Source organism: Lithobates pipiens, unplaced genomic scaffold (genome assembly GCF_037356315.1).
Source record: "Lithobates pipiens isolate NorthernLeopardFrog02 unplaced genomic scaffold, aLitPip1_a1.2 Scaffold_1, whole genome shotgun sequence".
In the NCBI taxonomy this organism is placed as follows: domain Eukaryota; kingdom Metazoa; phylum Chordata; class Amphibia; order Anura; family Ranidae; genus Lithobates; species Lithobates pipiens.
This window is the reverse complement of record NW_027507685.1, coordinates 182,706,187-182,733,927: the sequence shown is the minus strand read 5'-3', so window position 1 is coordinate 182,733,927 and position 27,741 is coordinate 182,706,187. Positions and strand designations below refer to the sequence as shown.

Below are 27,741 nucleotides of genomic sequence, written 5' to 3'. Positions count from 1 at the left end.
TGTTAAAAAATAAATAAATTCTGCTACTACTACCACATATAGTGACTGTAAGCTGCAATATATTACATTTTTGGTTCTTGGGTTTAGATACCATGTAAATTCAGATCTAGCCCTATTTAACATGCAAAATTACTTGGTATACACTGTATGGTACTCCAAGGCACATACTGTAAGAAAAAAAAAACTCACACAGGTGTAAGTGTGCTATGCATTATGGTGCACTGCAATGCCAAAAACTGTACAGGTGTGTTGTATGCCCTACTGTATATGCCTTGGACAGCCCATATAAAGTGAACAGGCCATGTGACGGGAGGCCTGATGTAAATGGGAATCGGTTGATGTAAGGCAAGACTTTAAAGGGGACTTTGATTGGAACCCTATTGTAAGGGGGGGGGGCTTTGATGGGAACCCTAGTGCGGGGGGAATGTGATGGTGACCCTGATGTAAGGAGAACTCTGATGGGGACCCTGATGTAAGGGGCGCTTATTCATTTATAAGTGAATATTCAGACTGCAAATACTTTTAAAATTATATAATATGGCCCTCATACTGAAACATTTGGACATCCCTGGCTTCAGTGAAAACAAAGTTCTAAATGAGCCCTGAAGGTTTAAATCAACAGGGATTTCCTACGTTGAAATCACCAATTTCTAATAGGTCCTTTCAGGTTGCACTGAGCCAATCTGGGGCTGTGCAGCAGGGTTTAATTGAATCCCTAAAAAAGACTTGCGTATGGAAAGATCTTGCCTATGAAACAATCAGCTCCTATGCCAGACTGTCAGATTGTACATGGAAATAGCAGGCAACGAGGCTGATTTATTAAAGAAATTAATAATGTTCACACTATAAATTGTGTGAATTTTCACTTAATTTATCCAATAATGTTAAATTCCCATTAACTTATTTAATCTGAACATAATTGGATAACTTAAGTGAATATTCACACAATTTGTGTAAAAATTCTCAACCCCCTTTAGTAAATCAGCCCAAAATGGCTACAAAGAGAAGTCAGACACTTCTGCCAACTTCTTGCTGTTTCCATGCCAATATTATTCAGCAGCTATCAGCACCCCACATATAATGGTTATAAGTATCCCTAGTTTTGTGGCAGATGGCATTTACGCAACAGTTAAGTAATGGGAAGAATGGGTTAACTAAACCATGCATTAGTCCAAGGCCTAATTAGTGTAGAGAAGTAGTGTATGTCACACTCATTAAACAGAGTTTAGCAAGATTTATGATTCCCCTTAAGTGTGACAGCTATTTAAATGGGGTATTTGGTTTAATGATATTCAATATTAATGTTGGCTATAGGAGCATTTAGTGAAAACAGTATATACTTAATTCCTGCAGTTATCAAGATTATTCATATAAACCAGCCTTTCTCAAGCTTTTTTTGTTGTTTTTGTTTTGTTGTGTTTTTGTATTTTTTGTTTCAAGGGTTCCAGAGGAACCCTTGAAACAATTTATAGGTCTTGGGGAACCCCTTCTAAAATTAAGTTATTGTGTCAGTGGAAAAAATTCCTTGACTTTAGTTGTCAGGGAAAAATGCCCTTGATCCTTATGCTGCTAAGTCATTGGTGTCATACTGCTGACTCTACCATTTGGCATTGAGCCTGGCACCATCAGATGGGAGATCAATCAGCAGCAACCCAAGGAACCCTTAAGCAACCTCTTGAGGAACCCTAGGGTTCCATGGAACTCTGGTTGGGAATGACTGATATAAACTATCAGTGGAGATGGCACTGGAGAATATTTGGGATATGTACGGTGGTTAAACCTAAGTTTAGTCAAACATTTTTAAAAACTAGCACAAGGGACATTAGTCACTAATTATCCAATGTGTCCTTTATGCTGTTGGCTCCCAAATTCACTGAACTCTTCCTCTGTCAAGCCCCACCACCATAATCTTTCAGTGTGGCTGGGGCTAAAACAGCCAACAGACCTGTGCCCACCTCCTCCCTTCCCTACTATAGTTTCTATATATTAAACACAATCGATGAATTGAGGGGGTAGACCTTTCAATAATCCACCCATCCTCCATTCATATTTTTATTTTTTATTTATTTTATTCTTCATTTTATAGAAGCTCACATTCTCTATTGCTTTACACAGCAATAAAACCCCTTTTCAGGATGACTACTGTAGTTAAAAAAACAAAACAAAAAAAACACTCTAATGACCTTTTTTGCCCACCTTAAGCCACGGTCACGTGATGCTTCTTTGGTTGTCCATGCCACTGCTTTTGTGATGTGAATACTTCCTATTGTCCAACTCTGGGGATCTCCCAGTATGCAGAAGAGGACTGATGTCAGCAGATATGAGTTGAGGGGACTGGTGGTCTTGGACACCATTGCAGCTCTGGATTAGCAGTATATATTTTTTGCTTGGAGTGGGGCTTTAATATTCTGTCATTGTACACAGCTGGCAGGTTTGCCTGATTACCAGTGAGAGATCAATATAAGTATTATCCCTGGAAATAACTTTAGCATTAAGGCCCCTCCTTGTCTGTAGGTTGGCTAATGGTTTACATTATTTTTTTTAAGTAAATATATTCTTAGGAACAAATTTTAAAAATAAAAGTGTTGTCTCTATAACTCCAGTCCAGTAATGTTTGCCAGTATAATGTTACATTGGTCCCCACAGGCAGTGTTGTGTATGACCAGCTTTAGAATCTCAGTGGTTCTCATGTTAGTTTTAATATTTTGGCAGCTATAATGGTCTGTAACTTAAAAATATATATTAGATGTGGTCTGTATTTTTACTGCTTTAATTACGTTTTTTCGTGATTGTAAAATTAGGAGGATTTCTTAAACGATAAAGGATCAAAAGGGCTGATCAGCAGCCAATGTGACTCCAGCTATTGTAATTTTTCCCAACCAGGCCATATTTCAATTTCTCTATTTTTTTATTTTTTTTATCTGTTAAGAGGAGGAGTTTTCCGTTTAGGATAGAAATCATGGCACCCCAATTTTCCCCATATAAGCAATAAAAAACTAAACATTGCCCCAATAGAAAACAACTAAACGTGTTTTTTTTTTTTTTTTCGGTTTGTGGTGCTAAATACTGAACTATTATCTGAATATCTTGAGATCATGCCTGTAGCCTTCGACTATATGGGCACAATCTTTTAACAATATTTTTATAATAAATGTGTGAATAGTTTATGTTCTCTCTTAAAGTCCTTTGTACACAAGCCCCTCCATCTGCAGTGCGTCCCTCCAGACAGTTGTAATATCCAGCCACAATGCTGGCTGCTTGTGAAAGCGCATTTAGATGTCCAAAGTGATATTACATTTAATGGAAAGTTAGCAGTCATTTATTGAGTCACACATATACAGATCAATCTAACGTGTTTCAGGAGAATATGCTTCCCCTTCTTTGGTTCTTCTTTGCCTCTTTGGCTGTTGGTACACATCAACTGAGTTGAGTGGGCTCTACGGGGGTACCTGTGTCTCTTAGGAGACTGGTGCAGAGAAGATGAAAGCGCATTGGCAGGCTGCAGCTGGTTGGAGCTGAACGCTGTACCAAGTGGTAGGGCCCTGTGCATTCAGGGGTGAGGTTTCAGAACTCCAACTTTGAACTTGTCTGGTCATGGTTGAGGTTCTGAAATCTCATCCCTGAACCTTTAAGCCCTTAAAGCCGGCACACCTCGGTAATTCATTTAGCCCCATCCAGCCACAACCTGCCACTGGTTTCGACTGGGGTTGGACATTGCACCTGTCCCTCCCAGTTACACTGAAATGCTGGGAAGTATGCACAGAAACTGGACAGCCTCATGTGCATGGGGCTTTAAATCATATTCATTATGTTGGGCATGTTTTACACAGTTGTTTTGATCAAATGTGCCTGTCAGGTTTTTTTTTTTTTTTTTTTTTTAGGCGACTTTGAACGGAAGCTGTATGTTAGTCTGTGTGCAAGCAGATGTCATTTGCTAAAAACTGAATCAAGTTCATTTAAGCTTGGGGAAAAAAAAAAAAGTTTGTGACCTCTTTCGTTTTTTCGGACCTAAGCATAATGTAGCGGAGATAAAAAAAAAATGTATATAAATGGATGTACATGCTTTTACCTCCACTTGCCCATAAACCTAACCTGGGTATGTTAAGCTACATTTTTTTTTTTTTGTCCTCCATCACAAGATGAAGAAAAATATGACAGAGCATTTTTGTGTCCATTCTTATTTCCACATATGCAAACTTTTATATAAATGTATTATTGATTACCAATCCATATGGCTGCAAATATAAAAAAAAGTAAGTTTGCAGCATCTGGGTTAATTTAATAATCTGCGTCTATATATTAAGCTATAATGTTTTTAGACTTGCTCGTACAATTAAATATTCTGAGCAGATTGGGAAAAGAAACCGAGAACCCGTCAAGCACATGTGTAATAACCGTATTGTCTGTAGCTGAGACACAATACACTGTAACCATTTTTATAATTAGCACAAGATAATTGTTGCAGAAACGTGATCAAGTGGCGATGTGCTAATTAGCATACTTTCTAACAAATTGTCTAGCGGAGGAGCTGCCGCTGAATGTATGAAGATTCACACGGAGGGCCTTCCAGTTGTCATTAACCGTGTCACTGCTAGCTTGTTCATTGCCTTAACTGATATATACAGCTGATAGAAGAACTTGCAGAAGTGCTGACTGGAGATTTTAGCAGTTTAAGAGGGAATAATGGAAACTTGTCCTCAGAAATATTAAAGCCAAAGACTAACCTTTTCAGTATGCAGGAAGTATTAAACTCAAAAACAAACCTTTAATATATTGCTGCTAACCAATCCTTAACGGTTAACTCCACCTTTTGCACTGTGTTACACATTACACCTGTATTTAGTATGTATGGTGCAATTGCTCACCCCCAAAAGCGCTTTATACCCCCACCATGAAATTGTGCGGGGGTTCTTCTCCCCCACAGCCGCTGTCCTATCCTGCTTACCTGATGAGTTCCTCAAATAGGCATCTCTTGCACCTTTAGTGTTCTGTCAGCAGTCAGTCTTTGTACCCAGCAGCAGGCTCCTACAGCGGGGAGAATGTAAAAGAAAGAGCCCTTAAAATCTGTTGGCTCAAATATACAAAGGCTTGTGCACAGCTGAGACTAATTACTGAGATGTAGCTAAAGTACCTCTCACAGGGGGCAGACTCCGCTATGATCAGCAGGGGATCTGTCCGCTGATCTCCTACTGATTAGAGCAGATCAGGGTGGATAACCGGTCCATGTCTGCTCAATTTATGCAGAGCAGAAACGGACAAAGCCCGCTCTGCTCTATGGGCGGCCAGGTGTAAAGGTGCTCTGCTGTCTCTTTACACTAGACTGTCCTTTGATATGACCCTTCTAGACCAGTGGTCTTTAAACTGTGGCCCGAGGAACAGATGCAGCCCTTTGCTTGCCTTTTTCTGGCTCCTGAGACACTATTCCTTCCATTGATAGGAGGCACTATTACCCCCACTGAGACCAACAGTGAGGCATAATTCCTCCCTCTGACACCAATGATGAGGGCAGTATTCCTCCCACTATCACCATTGATGAGGCTCTATTCTGCCCACAGACATTAACGGAAGGAAGGGGCACTATTCCCCCCTGCTAATAGCAATGATTGGACTCTATTGCTCCTCCTACGGACCACAGGGGTGCTATGTATTTTTTTACTCCCACTGACCACCAAGCCTGAGGCATTATCTACTCACAATGGCCACCATCTGACCCCCATATAGTATTGTATATAGCATAGTATTGAAGAGTATCGGCTGGGCATTGCAGAGTATTGCAGAGTATTGGCAGGGAATTGAGGGGTTAATTGTCGGTGAGCAGCACTGTGGGCACTGCAGATCCAGCCCACATCGCTGCCGACACCAATCTCTCCCCCTCCGCTGTACCGATCGGTACAGAGAAGGGAGGGGAGAGTTAAGTAACCGCCCTATAGCCATCATTCGGCTATGGGTTGTTAAGTGGTTAATAAGTGGCTTCAGCCAAACACTAACCATGACGGAAAGAAAAGTTTGTGTTATCATTCATGTTCTTTGAAAATGGCCAAGAAATCTAATTTTGCCAAGGTATGTAAACTTATGAGCACAACTGTATGTGGGTGCAGGAATGTGTGTGAGTGGCACGCATTCCTGCACCCGCAAAGCACGGTGCTATTTAACAGGTGTGGAGGGTACTATTCCTATTGACACCATGCATTTGAAAATGTAGTGCAATTTTATGTATGGGAAATTACACGGTGCAAAAGCACTTTTTTTCAGGGATATTTTTCTTGCATATCCTGCAGGTACAGCAGCCTAGTCAAATGAATGGGCTGCTGTGCCCAAAAAACACGTCATACAGAAACAGCACATTTGTGAACTTGAGTCTGAGATTAATCTGTACATGCTTCTGTTAAGTGACTACGAATGCTACCTTTGGCACGCCAAGTGTGCCAACTTTTTAAATTTGAAAAAGTTGGGATCTATACTTGACAACTTCAGCAGCAGCTGCCATCCTGAGAAAGAGCAGAGCCTTGGAGACCACAGGAAACTAGCAGGGTTGAGCTTCTTATGAACAATGGCAGCGAAGTAGGGAAAATATATATTGATTGCAGAGTACCCAGATGTTGATAATCCATGGAGGCATAGCTGTCAAGATGACAAATTTTGGTTTTCTATTTCTATTGTTAATGCTGACAATAAAACCACAAATAATGTGTTGAAAAAGCCAGCCATGTAAATTATGGGTCACTAGACAAAGCTGTAATTTGCTTGGCCATTTGCATCAGCTGTCAATCATCGCTGCTCACTATAAATAAGTGCAGAGATTCATACGTTTGCAGCATTGCGCTTACCTAGAAACTTTTCAGTGATGGATGTTTCAGAAGAATAGGCAAAGTGAGCCTGTGATTTCCTCTGACCAATTATAATAGTCACAAAAGGGCATGTTGGTTTTTATTATGTAAATGTAAAGTATTCTTTTGATCGCCTAGAGTTAAAATACTATTAAAGCCATTGTTAATGTCACTAGTAATCTTTGTTTATTGTTAGGATATGTACATTTGCTAATACATATATGCTAACTGGCTGGTACATTTTCCAGTTTCAGAGAGAAGAATTTTTAGGGGTGTATTTCTAAAAATTTGCATAGCGAGTCGCCCATTGAGATGGCAAGCATATCATTTTGTACTAATAGGGCAAAAACAAATGTTGTTAGAATATTTCCTGGCCTGGTCAATATAAAATACCAGACTTGGCCACTAGATGGCAATTTGTATATTGGTAATTTCCTTGATGCTTACCTCCAGCTAGTGACCAAACGTGGTATTTTACATTTTAAATCAATGAAAAACATTTAACCAGCACAGGAAATAGGCAAATATTATTTGTTTGTATTTTTTTTTTATATATATAAATACACTGCGAAGTGTGTAAATGACAAGTTTTTTTCACAACCCATAGAAATGAAGCTTAATTAGAGACTGGCTTAAATTTTGCTTGTTGTAAATGTTATTTATATAACTGTCAGCTAAATTCACTAAGCTCTATTGCATGTATTTGATTAAAGAGTCATTTTCTTTCCAACCATGTGACTATTCTTTTCAGAACTCCTAGGTGAAAGTAATAGTCTTTATGGCCAGTAAAGATCATTCTGACAAACTGAATCCATCCTATTGTACTATTCCAATGTTTTATCATCAAAGATCAGACAGACTCTTCTAAATGGCTGTTTATATATTTTGTACATGTTTTAATTTCACCATAATTTTATTGTGGAACTTGCCCTTAGTTTATTTAAAAAAAAAAAAAAATAATAGTTTGTATTGTACATGCATTAGCATTGTTACTGCTGTTTTTATAATTGTGAATATAGTTACATTATAGAGATGGGCCAGACATTCCCCTGTTTCGTTTGCAGCAGAACTACTAACCCAAATGGTGAACCCCATTGAAGTCTATAAGAGCTGAGCAGGAAACATCAAAGGTGCCCATTTTGAAGGTTTATATACAAGTAATTGACCATAAAAGGGATATGGGGGTCTGGGTAATACCCTAGGGGACATGTGTCAATACAAAAAATGTTTTTTAAAACAATAATTTTTTCAGGAGCAGTGATTTTAATGATGCTTAAAGTCCAATAAAAATGAAATATTCCTTTAAATATAGTGCTTGGGGGAGGGGTCCCCTTAGTCTGCCTTTTAAAGTGGCACATCTGTGGCATATATAGAACCTGCTGTAACAAAAATTACATTTCTAAAGGAAAAAAAAAGTCCAATCCCATTTAAAATGACTCGTGGTTACAATTGCCAGCCACCAGCTATTAAAAATAAATAAATGGACTGTACCTGTCACAGTCCATCTGAGTACCCAAGTACCTGTCACTAGCCCATCAGAGTACCGGAGTACCTATCTGCAGCCCATGCCTCATAGATTATATGTTGGGGTGTTTTTCTTTCCAAAATGGGGTCATTTTGTAGGTAATTTCACTGTCCTGGTGCTCCAGGACCTTCAAAATTGTGATAGGTAGGAATGAAATGAGATGTGTAATTTATGCTCCTAGAAATCCTGAAGGTACTACTTCAATGTTGGGCCTCTGTATGTGGTCAGGCTGTGTAAAAGTCTCACACATGTGGTATTGTCATACTCGGGAAGAGTAGCAGAATGTATTTTGGGGTGTAATTTGTGGTATGAATATGCTGTGTGTTGAGAAATTTGTAAATAGATAAGAAAGGATATCATATTTACTTGTTTTCAACTTTTTTTTTTTTTTTTTTTTTTACACATTTCTACGGTTACTTCCTGGTTTCCAGGCAGAAGCAAATGATTTCTCACATCTCATGAGGGGAGGAGGGGGTTTTCTCAGCTAGGGGACACCCTCCTGCCTGCATGCCCGATCTAAGGGCAGGTAAATTCCAGGAAGTAAATGATACATGAATCATCTGCCCTTACTCAAGATGATCACAGCTCAGATGCAGTGTAATTCTGCTTTAATCAACACACATTTTCTTTATCTGGGAAGACAGAATTCAGTCTGGGCCTGCTTTGCAGGACATTATTCTCTAACCTGAAGGAATGCAGTAACGTCAGATGTATTTCCCCCCAAGAATATAGGACACTCTATGACAGAGGCTAGTGAATACAAAACTCCTAACCAAAGAGGCAGACTAAGTTGTTGGGAGTACTTACCTGTGCCTAGATGGCTTCTATGGTTGAATGTTTGCTCCACACCATGCTTGTTAAGTCATATTTACTTCAGAAGAAAGGAAAACTTGTTTTAGGAAGTTAGTTATTGTTACTCAATGATGTGCATCTTTTACTTCTGCTGCTTGAACAGAAGCAGCTGTATATGGAACATTGGAACATCGAGGGAATTCAGTAGAGAGACAGAGGGATAGTGTTGATGCTATACCATGGAAGCAGTAAAGCAAGGAATTGCCATTCAGAGACTATTACCATAATGGGTTGCTTCCTGAGAGAATGCAGGATTTCCTGTCCCCAAGTGTCCTGAGGACTCCAGAGCCAATATGACAGCATGCTAAAGCCATACTAAATAGGAGTAATGAATTAAGAGCTGGTATGGCCTCATGCTGAAACCATATTAGTTTGCAACAACATTAAACACATATACGTATACTATTGCTTGCTTGGCTTAAGGCTCTGTCTAAAAAGTGTGACTCTTGAAACTTAGGTAATTTTTCTGAATTACACCCAGAGAAATACATACAGAGCTCTGATAATGGATGCCTTCTGACTGATGGGAGATCCCCCTATTTCTGAGTTTGCACTACTACGAGGCAACAACCTTACCCATGGCCCACACAGCTGTGTTTTTTGGTTTGTACGGGGACAAGCCACGCAGACACAGTTGCATAATCGGGTTTAAAAAAGACAGAAGTCCATCTAGTTCAACTAACAGTAAAAAAAAAAAAAAAAAAAAACCCCATATGCAACATCCCATACCCACATCTGATCCAGAGGCAGGCAAAACAAACCTATAAAAGCATGGTGCAACGGGGGAAAAAAAATGTTCCTTTCTGATCCCTCGGGAGGTAATCATTCTCTGGATCAACAATCTTTGGTGTTATTACCCAATACATATTAATATTCAGTTATATTTCATATAATTAGGAATGCATCCAGCTCTTTTTTTAATACAGTTCACTGAGCCAGAACGAGTTCTTGAGGGAGACTCTTCCATAGTTACATATAGTTACGTAGTAGGTGAGGTTGAAAAAAGACACACATCAATCAAGTCCAACCCATGTGTGTGATTATATGTCAGTACTACATTGTATAGCCCTCCGTGTTTTCACAACTCAGCTGTGAAAACACAGAGGGCTATACAATGTAGTACTGACATATAATCACACACAAGAAGCAGAAGCAGCCAACACAAAGAACATACAAGGGTTGATTTACCAAAAGCAAATCGGCTATTCAGTTTGCAGAGGAATCTTCCCTTAGCTTAGTGGATGTGGTGAAGCTCTGCTAACTCCCATAATCCTATTATGTACGTGCATAGTTGCTTCGTTAGTAAGGTTGAATAAAGATACCAGTCCATCCAGTTAACCTAAGTGTGAGTGCGTGTCTACAATTGTCCCTATCCCTGCACATTGTGTCTCATTAAGATGCTCATCTATTATTATTTTTTTATTTAAGGTACTCTTATAGCGCCGTCAATTTTACTCAGCATTCCACACATACATCACACATCACATCGCTCCCTACCCTCAAGGAGCCCACATGTACTAACAAACAAAAATAAAAAAAATTCTTTGCATGTGATTGCATATTCTTTGCAAGAAAAAAATTCCCTTGCAAAGTAAAAATTTGCTTGCTTAGTGAACAGCCTATTTGTGTTTAAAGCGGGAGCCCGTCCTTTTTATTTTATTTTTTTAAAAGCCAGCAGCTACAAATACTGCAGCTGCTGACTCTTAAAATAATGACACTTACCCGCCCAGCACGCCCGTGATGTCGGCACCCGAAGCCGATCTCTCGATCGTCTCTCGGGTGCTGCCGCCGCCATCTTGGGTATGGGAATCAGGAAGTGGAGCCTTGCGGCTTCATTTCCCGGTTCCCTACTGCGCATGTGCGAGTTGCGCTGCGCAATAAGGATGGACCCGCTGTGTCTGGGATCCGTGTGTTTCCCAGCAGACAGCGGGAGACCTTCGGAAAGGGGCGTAGATTCTGCGGAAAGGGGCGTCGTTTCTGCAGATATCTATGCCGGAAGTGGGTGCAGATACCTGTACTGTACAGGTACCTGCACCCCCTCCCCCCTGAAAGATGCCAATTGTGGCGCCGGAGGGGGCGAGGGTTCCAATGAGCGGAAGCTCCACTTTAGGGTGGAGCTCCGCTTTAATAAACCAACCCAACATACTTCATGTAGATTAGAGAATATCAACAAATTAGGCACAGGAAAACCTTTTAATATAGGGGTAACATTGGTTACTAGTCATGCCCATAAAGGTAGAAGTATTTGTCGATTGAGATGGATGCACACGCCATAATATCTGTAGACAACATAGCCAACTGATCATGGACCACAACTCGAACATCAAGGCTGGATTTTCATGAGCTAAATACTACTATTCACCCAAAATAAGAGGAGCTCTAGGGAGATATGTTTTTACACATAAACATGCTGACAACAAGCATATACGCATGAGCATGCTTATGCCATGTATAAGTACTTAAAGACCTTGTTTGGTCTTTGGATACCTATGCATTTCTTGAAGATTGAGGGCAGAAACCTAGATGATCTTTTGCAGAGCAGCTGATATTACCTCATTCTTTTTGTTTTATAGTGTTAGATGAAATCTTGTTTTTGCTTTTATTTTCTTGTGATTTACATGCAGTCAATTTTGAGAGGTCAGACCTTGTGAAATAAGACGGATGAGTTCACTCTGCTATTGATTAATCATCACTAATTAAGGTGGGACAAGGTCTGGATTTTGATAGCAGAATATTGTAACCTTACCGCAGAATGGTGCAAACACTTTGGATTTTCCTCCAGGGCTCTGCAACTGCTCTGCTAATAAAGAGAAAAATCTTTGATTTGCATTAACGAATGGGACTAATTGTTGTCTTGTTAATTGGCTTCAGGGACTGAGTATTATCTTAATTACAAGGCTCAATTATCCTAATAGCTGCAATGCCAGACAATTGAACATTTGGGCATGTTGAGCTGTTATTTTTATCAGGGCCAGTGTTAACAGAATTCATTAATTAGCAGGATAAATTATGGGCATTTTGTTTACTCATTAAACATCGCCTTTAGATTGTTAGTTTCGCAGGGCAGTGTGGGCTCAGTTACACAGATCATTTAAAAGTGCATTGAAATATTTGCAGGGATATTAGGCATAGTTAATTAAAAAGTAGCTTGCTTATTTTTTCACATGACATCATTTCACACATGGAGACACAGAGCTCAGTGACACAGACAATGAATGACAGCCGGGAATATAACTGACTCAACTCAAGTGTGACTGATGCTTCTCTTACCGTATATTCTAAGTTAGTAATTTATATCTGTCCATGCAGTCGTTGGCAACCAAATTAGATTTTGGGGCTCTTAATTGCTGGACCTAACTCCTTTGATGTGTAACACATTATTTCCAAATTCACTTACGGTATCTATAAGGGAGAAGTAAGAATTGCTCTAGCTTTATTTGAGTAACCTGCTCTTAATTTGGCACCTTCTGTGTGGCAAATACAATCTTACTGAGATCACCCACACTGGGGCTCTCTGCTAGCTAGCTCTTTTAGCTCCAGAACTGGGGACTTCAAAGTGGGCGGCATCATATATAACTAATCTATAAAATCAGTTTTATACCTCAAATTAAATTAATGTTTTTCCTTGGATTGTTTGGGGTCTCCATCAGATTGCCCTCTTACATCAGGGTCCCCTTCAGAGCGGAGACTGCACATCAGCTCTAGAATACATTGAATCCTGGCACAGCAACACTTGCCCCAGGTAAACTCTTTGTAGCATCCTGGTAAACTATGCCATACTAAGATTGTTTCAGCATGGTTCATTCTTAATGCCACCCTTAAAGTAAACCCATAGCCTCATTATTCATAATAAACAGTAAAAAAAACTTTAAAAGCAAGCCACCACTGAACTCTGACTGCAAGCACTTTGGGGCAATTCATCCCAAAAGTTTGCAGTAGAAGCACAGAAGTTCGATTTGGCTACTCCGTTCATGCCGCTATGTTGTTCTAGAGCACCTACTTTGCTTTTATATTAGAGATTTAAATACTGGAAACCTGCTGAGTGGGGAAAAGCAAGCGGAGTCATCTTAAACAATGACTTCAGTACTTCTGCTGTGAACTTTAAAGTGGTTGTATGGTCAATTTTTTAACTTTTACCTACAGGAAAGCCTATAATAAGGCTTACCTGTAGGTAAAAAAAATATCTCCTAAACCTGTACGGTTTAGGAGATATTCCCCTCGGTATGCGCCGCTGACTGCAGCGGTGCATGCGCACAAGGGGGTTCTCTCCGTGAAAATCCGGCAGCGCTCGTGCGGCCGGACTGAAATCTCCCGCGCGCATGCGCGGGAGTGACGATATCGCGGCTCCGGCCACTCACAGCGCCGGAGCCGCGATACCCGGAAGAGACGCCGAGGGAGCATGTCGGCTCCCTCGGCGTGGATCGGGCCAGATGTCGGGCCTCGTTCTAAGGTAAGTATTTCATAATGAGCTAGTATGCGGTGCATACTAGCTCATTATGCCTTTTGCTTTGCAGGTTTAAAAAAAATAAAATAAAAATTGCGGGTTTACTACCGCTTTAAGGATTAACTGCTCACAGTGCTTAAAGCAATAGGTGTCCGTGAAAGCTTGTTTTAAACCTCATTGCCTTACTGCTTTTTAAGAACATGTAACTATTTCAATATACATAGCCTGACCTTTAAAGGGTAACTGACCTTTGGTACAGGTTATCTTTTAAGGCATGCTCACGCCCCACCTCCCGAGTACAGCCCATCTGCAGAAATACTTATCTGTGTCCTCAATTCTGCAAACATTACTCTGCAGTGCTGCTGAATGCTGCACTGCCTTACTAAAGAAAGTGACCCTGCCAGGTCCTCTTCCACATCCACAGCTAAGTTCATATGAGGGTAGTTTGCAGAACCTCTGGCAGCCGCTATGAGTACAGTTTTTCATACTGAATGGGACCCTGGAGCACATGTGCAGGTCTAAAGAGACAAAACAGGAATACTTTCAGATGCAGGGCTATGTGGTTTCAAGTAGGACCACACAGTGAAGATCTCTGGATTAAGAATGAATGTATTTCTCCAGGTGGCTACATGCAGAGGTTAGGGGCATGCCTTAAAAACAATTTGTATCAATGGTACATATGTTAATGAGTGCTCTGGTCTATAAAAAAAATAAGATTAAAAGATACCAACATCCCAATAATAATAGATGGGAAAAGAAGTGAATGGTACAGATGCTCTTGAGCTACTTAAGTACCAGCCTGTAACACTCCATTACCAGGGCTATTTTTCAGTGCGATAGTTTGACAATTGCTCCCTCATTCTACACTGTAGCCAAATGTATTTTATATAATTTTTTGGAAACGGAGCTTTCTTTTGGTGGTACATAATAACCCATTGTTTTTCTTTTATTGTTTACGCTAAAAAGTAAAAATTACCAAATATTTAAAAAAAACTTACTTTCCAGTATAACAAGTATTTAATAAAAATTCTAGGCCAGTACAAAAAAAAAACAAATTTACCACTTTTTGGAAAATTGACAACCCAGGTGATCTCATTTTATTTTATTTTTTTGCCATAATTTTTTTTTTGGAGATGAAGAAACATTCTGGTGTTGAGTTGGTTAAAAGGGGTGAGGTGGTTAAAAACATGGAGCTTGACAATGGTGTACGGCTCATCGGAGACCTTAGATCCTACTCGGAGATGTGCAGAGACAGACATTGTGGAGGGATTAGCAATGTAAACAGTAGTTTTTATAGTGGTTCTAAAGACAGAAGTTTTTTTTTATTTTTTTTTATTAACTTTTATGCATTTAGGTAAAAAACCTAGGTGCAGCTCCCCTCCCAGCCCCACCTTTTTATTTACCCGAGTCCCATCTCGATCCAGCAATGTGCTTGAGAGCAGCTGCTCTTCTGGGTCTCTCTCTCTTCACTGGCTCACACAGCAGCGGGAATATCCGTTGTCTGAGCCTTTGAGGAGAGAGAGGAAGAACAGTGCTGCTGCAGACAGGCACAATGCTGGATTGAGATAGGACTCAGGCAAGTTTAAGTGGAGGTGGGGGAGCGATACAACATTTAGTAGATATTTTTGCCCTAATGCAGGGAATGTATTGAGATAAAAAAATGTCTAGCCTTTAGAACCACTTTAAACTGAACTATAAAAGAAACAGATGAATGCATCTCTTAGAAAGAAGTCAACTACAACTGAAAAGCATCTTTCAATGAACTATGAATGATTTGAGAAACCTCTCAAACTGGTCTCAGATGCAAGCGGAATGCAAGTGAAGCCAAGCTTCCAAAAGCCCACGGTTACAAGGTCACCTCCATCCCCTTAAGTCTAACGGACAAGCTGGGTGCCAAAGCCCAATGATCCAATCCCCCTCCACTTGGCAGTCAAACTGTAGGAACCAGGCCACACACCAATGATGTTTCAAACATCCAAGTAATTTTATTAGGAAGTAGATCAAGCACACACACACAACTTTCACCCTTGACCGAGCTTAATCGTGGAGACATTGTCATTCATCTGCTTGCTGAATAAATTACCTAGCTGTTTGAAACCAAGCTAAATTTGCTGACAGACAACACGTAAGGTCTTTAAAAAAATATATTGATCTCCCCTAAAGCAGACTTTTGCCCAGACCATGGAAACACTAGTAGTTTCCCCATTGGTAATTATAGAATATATTAATTGTACTTTGAAGGCGTACTTCTCAAAAAGTAGTTTCCTCCTGGGTCTACCCAGATGGCCCTTACATTGTAGTTGTCACTGCTATGTCATATTCCTGATGTAAGAGCCTAGGGCAGGTCATGTCAATTACCACCCACTCTCCCTAGATCTCATGCTTGTGCTTCCAGTTCTACTTAAATGTCTAAATGATCTGCTAACGGCAGCACTTAGAAGTTCTTGCTGTTGGTTTCTATAATCTCCCATCTCTGAGCTTCCGCCTCATACTGCCTCTGGCAATACTGCCCAATTGGTATACGGGTACTTTTGGGGACCCGTGAAGACCTTTAGTATGGTCAGGCTTTAAACTGCAGAATTATTTTCTAGTTATTTTTAGTTAGAGAAGCTTTAGGAGGTGATGACCTTTCTATAAATCTTCAAGCGAGGCATTGTAGGTAAATGCTAGATTGCCAATTTTCCCTAAACTCTTTATTTCCAAAAATGTTTTTACATATGTTCTTTTATGTGTGAATCAATACAGATAGATCCATTGAAAAATGGCACAAGACCGAATTACCATGGTAATCCAAGCTTCTTTTTCTTGGTGGAAGTCATTCTGTATACATGCAGGTTACATGACACAGGTGGATAGCTCAAGATATATTGGAATAGACTACTGCAGAATGCTTTCTATCGCAGACAAAATAATTCATGTACTCATAGTGTGTTTATTCAGCTGTAATATGTAATGAGGTGTAATTTATATACTAATCAGTGTATGGTAACAGCAGGATGATTTCCATATTAATGCAATATTTTATTATCATTTCAGGCAGAATTTAGCCATCCATGTAGTCAATTTATGTGGAACGCCGAGTGAACAGCCAGTTGAGCGCTGCTTAGTGGCTGTGGGCTCCAGTTACACATAGGAAATTGCATTGTACAAAGGAAGACTTGCGTTTTCTTCCTATCGCAGATTAGGCTTGGGCTACACAAGGTGACGATAAGACTTTTTTTTTTTTTTTTTTTTTTTTTTTTTTTAGAATGAAAGCAAACCTGTAGTAAAAGAATAACAGCAGGATCCGACAGCTGACCACATAAGTTGTCAACACTTAACATTTCCTTCATTCATCCACCCAGTGCCACCTGGAACACCCTGTTTCTACACTTCTTGGTTATGGAGATCTATGAAATGAGGGCATGAAACATCAATGAAAAATGCCTAGGAATTAGGTGACCTGTCAGCAGGCTTCGGCATTGTCGCTTGGGAGAGGGGGGGGGGGAAGTTATGTTTTTTGTCAAATGCAGCATTAAGACTCAATCTGAATATGCATTTTGGGGGGTCTCTGGATGGTGCTTCAGTGATGTGCGTGAAGGCACATTATATGCTATATGCTTATGCTGTCAGATGTCTGATCTGCCCCCCACCAAACGCACTGCATTTCCAGGGCTTGTGTATTTATTCAATGCCTGTAGATCATCAGGCTGATACAATCTTGCAATCTGTAAAGATGTATCTTAATCATACAGGATACATGCTGGATAGTCATAGACCCTGGATTATAGGCTGGTACCGTCAAGTGATTGGACGCTGGCAAAGCTTTTGATGACACATGCCCTAGGTGTCCACTACTGACCTTACGCCACTCAGAAAACTTATTTCTGAGGCCATGGGAATTCAGTCACTGTATTCAAGGAACTGAAAGAAAAAGATCACTTTGATGTAAATATCAATGTTTTTGTGATTTTTCTTTTACAGTATATTTAAATAGGGAGGCTCCGGCTTTTACATTGCTTAAGCAGTGGCTGAGCTTTACTGCTCACAATGCAAATCCAAGGGTCAGCCATTCAGCTAAAACAATGCCCGCATTGTGTGGCTGATATCTTTACAATGTAACCTGTTTGCTTATGGTGCCACTCAAAGTAGATGTGAAAGCATATTCCTGTGCTCCAGAACATGGGGTGCAGGCTTGTCCTGATACCAATCCAGGGGGTTAGTAAAGGTAAAGAGAAAAGGATCACTTCCCCCCCCGACCAGTCCAGGTGAATACATGATAAAGAGCAGCCTCAGCCTACATGTCTCCACCAAACCACACACACTGATACATTTCGCACCGCCCACCGAGGGCTTAATCATAGGATGGGCGGTGCAAAATGTATCAGTGTGTGTGGTTTGGTGGCGACATGTAGGCTGAGGCTGCTCTTTATCATGTATTCACACCTGGGTTGGTTGGGAGTAGTGACAAACCTTTCCTCTATACATCTTGACACAGTAAATTGCACCAAGCAAGAGAAAGTTCCCTAGTGTGGCTACTCTAAAAATCTTTCTATATAATACAATGATGATATGGAAGCGCAAACTTGTAAAAATTTCGAAATCATACCTTATGCACACCAGCAGCATAGAATGCTGCACGATCACAGGTGTAGTAAACTGCTCATCCCACTGTACCCTTTTTTTTGTTTTTGTTTTGTTTTTATAATATAAGAACTTTATTGAAAAGTGGCATTTCATTCAGTGTTTTTGGCCGCAGCATGGTTTGGTGTGGTGGATTGCATTGCTGCCGCTGTAAAAAGGAATGCATGGTTTTTTTCTTTCCTTTTTTTTTTTTCTTTTATATGGCGGTGTTACTGCCTTGATAGGGAACAGGGCTTTTTGCTTTGTCTATGGCTTGGGACTGTGTTGAGCAACATCTGGTGTGAACGGGCCCTAAGAGAATTAATGCATACTAACCCTCTTGCTGAAAATGCATTATACTTTTACCTTTAAAAGGATGCCGCAAACTTCCCTACATCCCTGTGCGTTCCTTTTGACCAATGAGATGTGGGATAAGAAAAGCGTCTGTCCCAGCATCCTTTTACCCCTGCATTATTAAGAGTACCTAAAACAAATCTTCTGTAATTTTCCATTGAGGTCTGGGGCACATTTTAGCAGCAGGGTAGTCACATTGAAGAGGCATAGGGTTTTTTTTTTTTTTTTTTTTTTTTCCAATACTTTTTTTTTTTACCAAGTGTTTTCCTTTTAAACTGTATACTGCAATTTGATTATACCATAATTCTTAGTAATAACACCAATACATATATCACTAAACAAAATGTCATAACGCTGGTAACTTACTGCCATCATTCATCTTTTCTGTACACATGCTATGTATGTGTAAATGGAGCACAGAATTGTAAATTTACTCGAATGAACTGCAGTGGCACACAGTAATGATGACCCCTGATCAGTGATGAATAGGTAGAAGCTAAGCAAGAGCCAGTTAGCTATAACGCTTTATAGTGGCTGACTGTCCTGGCATGAGTCCGTTGTGTTTCCTGATTATTGCTCCTAGCAGCTTTGGATATTGGATAGAAAGAGCAGAGCAATGAACTATAAACGTTCTCGTCCAAATATTAGCAATTCAACTAGATTTTCAATCTGGAAAGGTTTGCTCTCGCATCAAATATGATAATGTTATGCAAATCAGGAGTTCAATGTCAATTGAATCGAACGCCACTAATTGTAAAATATATGTCGTTTTCAGCACTGAGTAGAAAATTGTCATTCATAGGAGAAGCAATATTGAGTTTTGTCACCAGGGATGTAAAAAAAGTTAGCCTGATGTCAGATAAGTGTCAGAGTGAGTGCCGTTGTTCTACAACCCCTGTAGTGAGGCACATTACAGCAAACTTGCTCCCTTTTGTAGCGGTGCATAACCTCGTCTTAACTTGACCGTCCTTGCCTTCATGTTTCTTAGTCGTATACCTTGATCATTTTGTTTTCCATCTGTCACTGTTTTGCTATAACTGGCCATAGTCTTAAAACTCCTGATAGTATCTTAGTTATATGTTTTTATATTGTGATTGGAAAACTATGCAAGGATAATAACATGGACATTATAGGCACAAGTACACAGGATTTAATAATAAAAATTTTATTTCATTACAAAAAATAGTTAAAATATAGAATAAAGAAAAAATATATACAATTGCACAAAACGCATATTGCCTAGAGAGTATATTGTATACAGCACCGCCAAAACCCATTCCTGGGAAATGTATGGCATCCAAATGTAATGTAAGTCAATGTCCAATCAGGCTCGGTGTAGGCAGGTATAGTGTGATAATGCTCTATAACAGTGATGGTGAACCTTGGCACCCCAGATGTTTTGGAACTACATTTCCCATGAGGCTCATCTACAGTGCAGAGTGCAGGAGCCTCATGGGAAATGTAGTTCCAAAACATCTGGGGTGCCAAGGTTCACCATCACTGCTCCATAAGTTGCTTGCGTCAGCGCTTCTTCAGGAGTTTAGGCAAGATATTGGTATATGGTCACACACTATAGCCAAGTAAAACAATAGACAGGCAGGGTGGGAGGTACGGGGGCAGGTCCATTAATCATCAGTCTTGTCCAAGCAGACGAGGTGGATGCCTATATGGTACACACATAATCTAAAGTAGACCTGCACGAGTAACACTGGGCAGTCAGGGCAGTTCCACCATCTCTGGCTCAGTCCCCCTGCTCACCACTATCACTTGCAATAACAGAAGCCCGGCTTCTGTGTTTACAAGTGACAGCATGTCTCCCAATGACTTACACAGATCTGATCTCCTGTGTGGCTCCCACTGAGTGCAGGATGGGGACAAGGGAGATGCAGATGCTTGGGGTGCAGCGCATATCCTGACTCTCCCACTGGACGATCTTCCTGCAAGTGTGAGAGGCAGAGCCACCTACAATGTGCAGGGAGGTACTAGAGCTGGCTGGGTGTTTCAGCCTAATACAGCAACACAAGTAAGATAGTGGGAAGATGGTGGAGCTTTTAAGCAGGAAGGGTGAAGGTGGAGGGAAGGGGGTGCATGCAGAGGTCAGAGCTGAAGAGGGGTGAGATGTGGATGGGGGATGCAGAGGTAAGCAGCTGTGGAAGCAGGCTGAACTCTGCTTTGTGTGTGCAGCGCACCCCTGAACTCTGCACATAGCACCCCCCCCCCGAACTCTACATGTAGCACAACTCTGCACTCCCCCCTGAACTCTGCAATCTATACATAATGCACCCCTTGTATTAACTGCCCCTTTAAGACCCTTCCACTGTTTGTCATAAAATGTAACCACACCCACTATTTGATGCAGTTTAGTGTGTGGAGTTGGGGGTCATGGTTAAGTTCCTGCCCCTATTTTCTGAGAAAGCCCTGATTTCAAGTGGCTTACTAGATGGTTAAGTAGTATTGCCAACAAAGATTCTCCGCCACGTCTGTCAACCCAGGCTGGGACCACCAGGCATTTTTCTATGTTTCTATTTTGAAACACTGACATTCGTCCCATTCAGCTCCGATTCTGCAGGGGATCTGCGCATGGATCTCCTGCGGAGCAGAGCGGCTGTGAAGGGAGCCCAAGTGGGACCTTGCACCAGCATTTTTATCCAGGAAAGGTAAGCATTTTAGTCACAACATAGAGCAGGGAGCTGAGTGGAAGTAATGGACACACCTCCTCTAGGCCATCTCATATGAAAACATGCATAGCTGAGGCTGTCAATCAGACTGTGTGCTGGAAATGGCAAGCCTTCTCTTGGGATTGACTGGCGTTTGCATAGACTGTCAAAAGTGACTCCTGCAGATAGAGGAATGAGAGAAAAGACAGAAATCGCACAAAGATCTTTGCATTGAGGCACATACACACTATAGAAGGATATGTGTTGTTCATTCTTCATTTCAGTTTTACAACTCCACTTTTTTTGTACCTGTACTAAAATTGTGACAGCCAGAATTCTCTCTTTGAAAGTTTCTGTAAATAAGCCATAGAGTTTGTATTTGTTGCTATTTTCTCATTATATCGGTAGTCTGCAGAGATAATCATGTACTGCTATAAGTGTGTTTATAAGGTACCCTTGTAGTTCCTCTCCTAGATATGTCAGTAACTTCTGAAAATTGTACATAGACATACTGCCAAGATAAAGGGGCATGATCCCTATGTACCACGTCTCTATGTACTACAATCAAGGTTTATGCTGTTTTCACACTCTCTGTAACTAATAGCAGTTCATCTGTATAGACCTTCTGAAGATTTGCTCACACTTCCACCCTTCATTTGTAGAAGATTGTAAAACAAAGACCCAGTTTGCATTAATTTGTTACTGATCTGCAAAATCTGGTTCGAATTCTTTTACAAATTATGGTTCGAGATTGAAGAAATAATAGACTTTTAAGGTACCAAGACAAGACTTGTAAAATTATTATAAAATCAGTACAACTTTAATAATATCATATTAAAATTCTATTGTGTCCAAATACATCATACTAGCTCCTCACTTGTATACCTGTCCCTGCCCAACATCCATTATCTGTTATAATGATGTACTCTGTTATCCAGTCTATTGAAACATAATATCAGATAAACTCTGAACTGGTTACGTTTTGCAATAAAGCTCTCACTTACAATGTTTCCCGGATGTAACCTCCGCTTCTTCAGGAACACGGATGTTTTTGTGACTGTAAGCTCAGCTGTAGCATATCCACTAATAAGCATCCACAACGTAAGCTCAGAAAACTTGAACACGAATGGTTGGCCACAGACTTATGTGGAGCTTGCTAGGGAAGTGTAGGGGTTCCCTGGCAAGAATATTCCTCCTTAATTTCATACACCACTACATCTACATTATTCATCATGCTTTGTACAAGTGGAGAACTTCATTGCTTCTCCTCCTCTCATGGCAAAACCCTATCGTCGAACATCAAGTCTAAATCCCTTGTATCATCCAGGAATCAGATTATTAGGTTTGACTCATATGGAAGTGGTGCAGGGAGAAGGAATCTGCACATCGGTATTCCAACTTTTTGGGTGTTGTCCACAAACCAATGATATACCTTAGCCTTGCTGGCAATGATGTCCAACATCCCAAAGAGCAAAAAAATACAAACATGGGGAGGTGAGCACAGCCCCAACCACCACCTGAGTAATATGAACAATCTCCTTATTATCTAAAAATAATCCAATATTACACATCCAGTACTTATTGGCACTATAACCTATGTTTCTGTGTTTTTCTGCCTCCATATACTGTCCTCCTAGTTGAAGCTTTCCTTTCCCCCCTTCATATTTGCTTGGTAAAAGCAATGCACGTTAGTTGTGGCCATGTGCCCTTTTTCTATGTATACTACACATCTCCTAGTCCATAGCGCCTAGTTCATTTTTGGAGTTAGCAGAAGAGAGCGGCTGCTTCTAACATACTGTGGGACCATGGAGAACGAACACAGCCACCCAACAAGAAGTCAGATCACAGCAGCATTTTTACAAGCAGAATTACATTCTTCTAATGACTCTGAACAGAAAACATGATTTTGTAGTTTCATACATTTTTAATTTTCAGTTACTTTAGGATTTCAATAGTTTGTATAAGCACTAAAAAAGTACAGGTCCAGCATATTCCAGGATTAAGAATTAGTCCAGGACCCAACAAGGGGAAGCATCATCTTAAGATAATCAGGACTCTATTGCAGGGTTCTGCAAAGTTTTTGAGCAAAAGGCCAGTTTACTGTCTTTCAGGCTTTAGTTGGGTCAGACTGTGGCCAGTGGGAACAGAAAATGCCTCGTCATCAGTGGAAGATGATGATGTCCCATCATTTGGTGTCAGTTGGAGGAGTAGCGCTCCAAAGACTGGATAAATGCAAGCAATGGGCAGCAGTTTGCAGACCCCTGCTTTATTGCTTTGTGCAGTGCTTTAGGCACGAACTAGCACACAGGAGAGAATATTGGTTAAAGGGAATTTTTTTATTTATTTAAAATAACAAACATGTTATACTTACCTCCACTGTGCAGCTCTTCTGGGGTCCCTCGGCGGCTGTCTCGGCTTCCTCCCGCAGATGCTTCTCACATTCATGCGAGCTCCCTCGCATTGTGAGAAGCATCTGCGGGCGCGCTCCCGCGATACAGCCAGCGGCTATAGCCGCTCACTGTATCACACGGCCCCGGCGCTCTACGCGTCAGTGGATGTGATTGACAGCAGCACGAGCCAATGGCTGCGCTGCTTTCCATCCATCCACTCCAGCCAATCAGCGGCCAGGCTGAACGGTGGAAAGGATGTCGGGGGACGAGCGCGGGACTTTCGAGGGGTCAGGTAAGTAAAACGGGGGGGCTGGGGGCGCCGGGACTGTCAGATGTTTTTTCACCTTAATGCATAGAATGCATTAAGGTGAAAAAACATTTACCTTTACAACCCCTTTAAGCCTGAAAAGCACTGCACAAAGCAGTAGAGTCTTGATTGGATCAGGCTGATGCTTCCCCCTCTCCCTGGACAGGGATTACAGGAGGCCGTTCTGAAGACAGGTTCACATACTTAAGCTAGTTGATATAGAAGCAGTGGCGGCCAATCCATGCACCCAACCCTTAATCTCCATGCAGGGCGCCGGACAAGTGGATTTTAATGATTTATTTTTTGGAAGCACATGATTAGAGCCTGAGGCTCTAATTGGCTTCAAAAAGGGTGGGCCCAGGTGCAGCTCGCTGAGCCCACCCAGTTGTGTGACAATAGCAAATTTATATTTGCTATGGTCTTCTTAATTCTTCTTCCGGCCAATCGGCAAGCTGAGAGTCTTAAGACTCCCGGCTAATCAGGTCCTATTCGGCCAGGAGGACAAGCCTCTGCTCTTCCCTCAGCTGAAGCAAGGAGCAGCAGCCCTACCCCTCGTCCTCGATCCTTGTCATCTCCTAGGTAAGGCCGCCTTCCCATTTTTCTCCCACCGGGAGGGGGGAGGTTTGTTTGCCGCTTACCCCCCCCCCCCCCCCCCCCCAAATATTGAGCACCAGCTGCCACTGTGTAGGAGTACATTTTTGGGAATACCTTACTGGATTGACTTGTGTTTTAATGTTTGCTTACAGCTCCTCTTTTAATGTGTGCTGTGATAATATGCAAGCCACAAAGAAGTAGATTTTTTTTTTCCCCAAATTGAAATGTATTTTTAGATGGTGCTATGGTAGGCTATAAAGAAAAGCCTAGTCATGCTTTTGTACATTTAAAGCCAAGCTCCAGGTGTTATCCTAATTGCATACTTGCATTGGTTCGGTTTGAACCAAGGTATGTTTATTGCATACCTGAGGAACCGCTGGGGGAACTTATATTCACTGTAGTAGTTGGCACTAATACAGCAATGGCCATGATCTTACAAGGTCCTGAGCCAAGTGGCTGCACCACTGCACACTGACCCCAGGAGTTTGCCAACTCTGCACTGCCACCATTCACGTAACACCTTCTATTTTTTTAAAGGAATTACTTGATTGGACAAGGTGAAGATCATATTACCACCCCTCTGTTCTACCTCTTACTACCAGAGAACTCCATGTATTCATAAAAAAATCCAATATATGCAAGGTGTTTTATGAATGGCAGCTGTGCCAACTCATTGACTCCTCTGTTCAGTGTTAATGGGGCAGCAGCTCAGTCAAAGATCCAAAAGATCACGGCGATCATTGTAGCGCCAACTACTACAGTGACTCAACTTCCACAGCGGTCTATCAGGTATGAGTTATGCATACTTTTTTTATTGGTCCAGTGTATGTATGACATTTTAAGCTCATACCTGGGGTTCAGTCTTAAGTTGATAAATTGGGAAAGGGTTTTGAAACGTACACACCTGAACATTGAGCTGCATGTTAGAATTATAGTGCACTTGGGCATTTTGCTCTTAATGCAATCCTTTAAAGAAGGGGTCTCCAAAATGCAGCCCGCAGGCCAGATGTGACTTTGCTTGTCTTTATTCGGCCCTTGGGGCACTATTCCTCTCACTAAACCAAAGATGGGGCAGTATTCCTCCCACTGAACACTGATGATGGGGCACTATATCTCCCACTAACACCAGATATAGGGAACTAAATCTCCAAGTGCACCAATGATGGGGCACTATTCCTCCCACTGACACCACAGATGGGGAACTAATTCTCTCACTGACACCAATTATGGGGCATTATTCCTCCCAGTGACACCAACAATGGGGTACTATTCCTTCCACTGACACCAGAGATGGGGAACTCATTTTCCCACTGACAGCAATTATGGGACTTTATTCCTCCTCCTGACACAAATGATGGGGCATTATTCCTTTTGCTGACACAAATGAAGGGGCATTATTCCTCTTGCTGACACAAATGGTGGGGCATTATTCCTTCTGCTGACACAAATTGTGGGGCACTATTCATCCCACTATCCTCAATGATGGGGCACTATTCCTCTCACTGACACCAATAATGTAATGTTTTTGCTCTCACTCACCACCAAGCCTATGGAATTTTCGACTTCAACTGCCCAGTCTGTCCCCCCTAAGGTTTCAAGGGCAATAAACTGGCCCTTTGTTTCCAAAGTTTGAAGACCCCTGCTTTAGGGAAACAAAACATGCACTGCAGTAGCAACACTGCAGAAAACTGTAATTATGTATTTTTTATTTATTTTTATTTGAACAGTTAAAGCCAGATTAGCACTTTTTATGATAGATTTTCTATGATAGATTTTCAGAATATGTTTTGTATGTCCTGGAACTGAAGAAACAGCGACAGCCTTGGTAAATATCTGTGATTTGACATTATCGCATTAATAGCACGTCCATCCTTCAAAGCGTTTTTAAGCATGATCTGTATGATAAAGGGCATCGGCTTAATTACAAGCTTGCTTAATTACAGCTGTGTGGAAGCTCGTTTGTTTAGGAGGATGCTAATTACACTGCTGAGCCCTTGGCATGGGTTTTCCTCTCCGTATTCCATACAGTGGCACAACGCCCAGATGAAGCGGCTTCAGTTTTAATGACTGCAGGTGACACAGAGACGGCTTGTTATACCGAGCTGTTCCTGCACACCATGGTTTGACAGACACATGGACGAGAATGACGTGGGCTGGCTTAGTGCAGAGGAGACACCTTTCTTTTTTCTATATGTGTCTTGTCACATGGAGCAAAGTGCAGCTACACACGATGTTCTGTGGGTCTGAGAGGTTTGTGGGTCAATGGCCAAACAATTTTTAATTGTGTGTTGGTGACCAAAAGATTTTTGCTGCTTGTTTAAATGTGCTATGTTACAATCCTATGCTCTCTAACAGGAATTTTATATGTTTCAGCAATGGATGGTGTTCCCTTCATGATATCTGAGAAGTTTGCCTGTGCATCAGAAGCGGTAAGTAGTCACCGTAGGATCATATTTTTAAAGGAGATGTGCTCTCTCAGAGCAGAGCCGTTACATTTGGCTACCTCCCTTTCTCTGCAAAGAAGTTTTTTTTTTTGTTTTTTTTTTATATCAGACTTTAGGCTGAATACCCACTTCTACTGGACTTTGGCGCCTGAAGTGCAGATGGTCGGCTCTCTTTCAGCCTGGGCATCTGAAAGGTTCTGTGTAGGATCTCTATTAGACAGATTGCACAGCCAGGAGACTGGTAACAAATACTGCATTGACCTGACATGGCAACCGGGTTCCTTATGCTGATGAGTAAGACAATGCCAGTAAAGGACCTTAGGAGAGCCAGTTTGTGATCATGGTGAACTAGTCGGCCTTTTCTGTAGGGGGTCACAGACAAGCCTTCATGAAGCATCAAGTGATCAAAGGAGTTCTGAGACCAGGGGAAGTGTGTGGCCAGGTTTGATCCAAGGTCCAATAATGGTCTTTATTAGTCTTTTTACAGGATTTATCTGCCACCAACTTTACAAAATTAAGGGAGACAGTACAGTTGCAAAACAATTCAAGACTAATGTATTAGGATGTTCCTGCTTGTAAGTGCTTATAAAAAAAAGGGGGCTGTAGAAGTGGACTGAAGCGGAACACTCAGGATGCATTTGACTGAAAATCGAAAACCGAAATGGACAGTTTAAAAAAAAAAAAAAAAAATTTATATATATATAATTGGATCATATTAGACTTTTTAATTAATCGTTTCAATCAT

General features: G+C 41.1%; 1 protein-coding gene across 8 annotated transcripts in view; it reads left to right on the top strand.

Moving 5' to 3' along the window:
- MVB12B (multivesicular body subunit 12B) overlaps positions 1-27,741 on the top strand; it is a 270,594-nt gene that overhangs the window by 204,835 nt on the left and 38,018 nt on the right. For all 8 annotated transcript variants that reach the window (XM_077478994.1, XM_077478988.1, XM_077478989.1 and 5 more), the window contains one exon: positions 26,926-26,981. In XM_077478994.1, the coding sequence (XP_077335120.1) occupies positions 26,926-26,981 (56 nt within the window). The remainder of the gene's footprint in view (positions 1-26,925; positions 26,982-27,741) is intronic.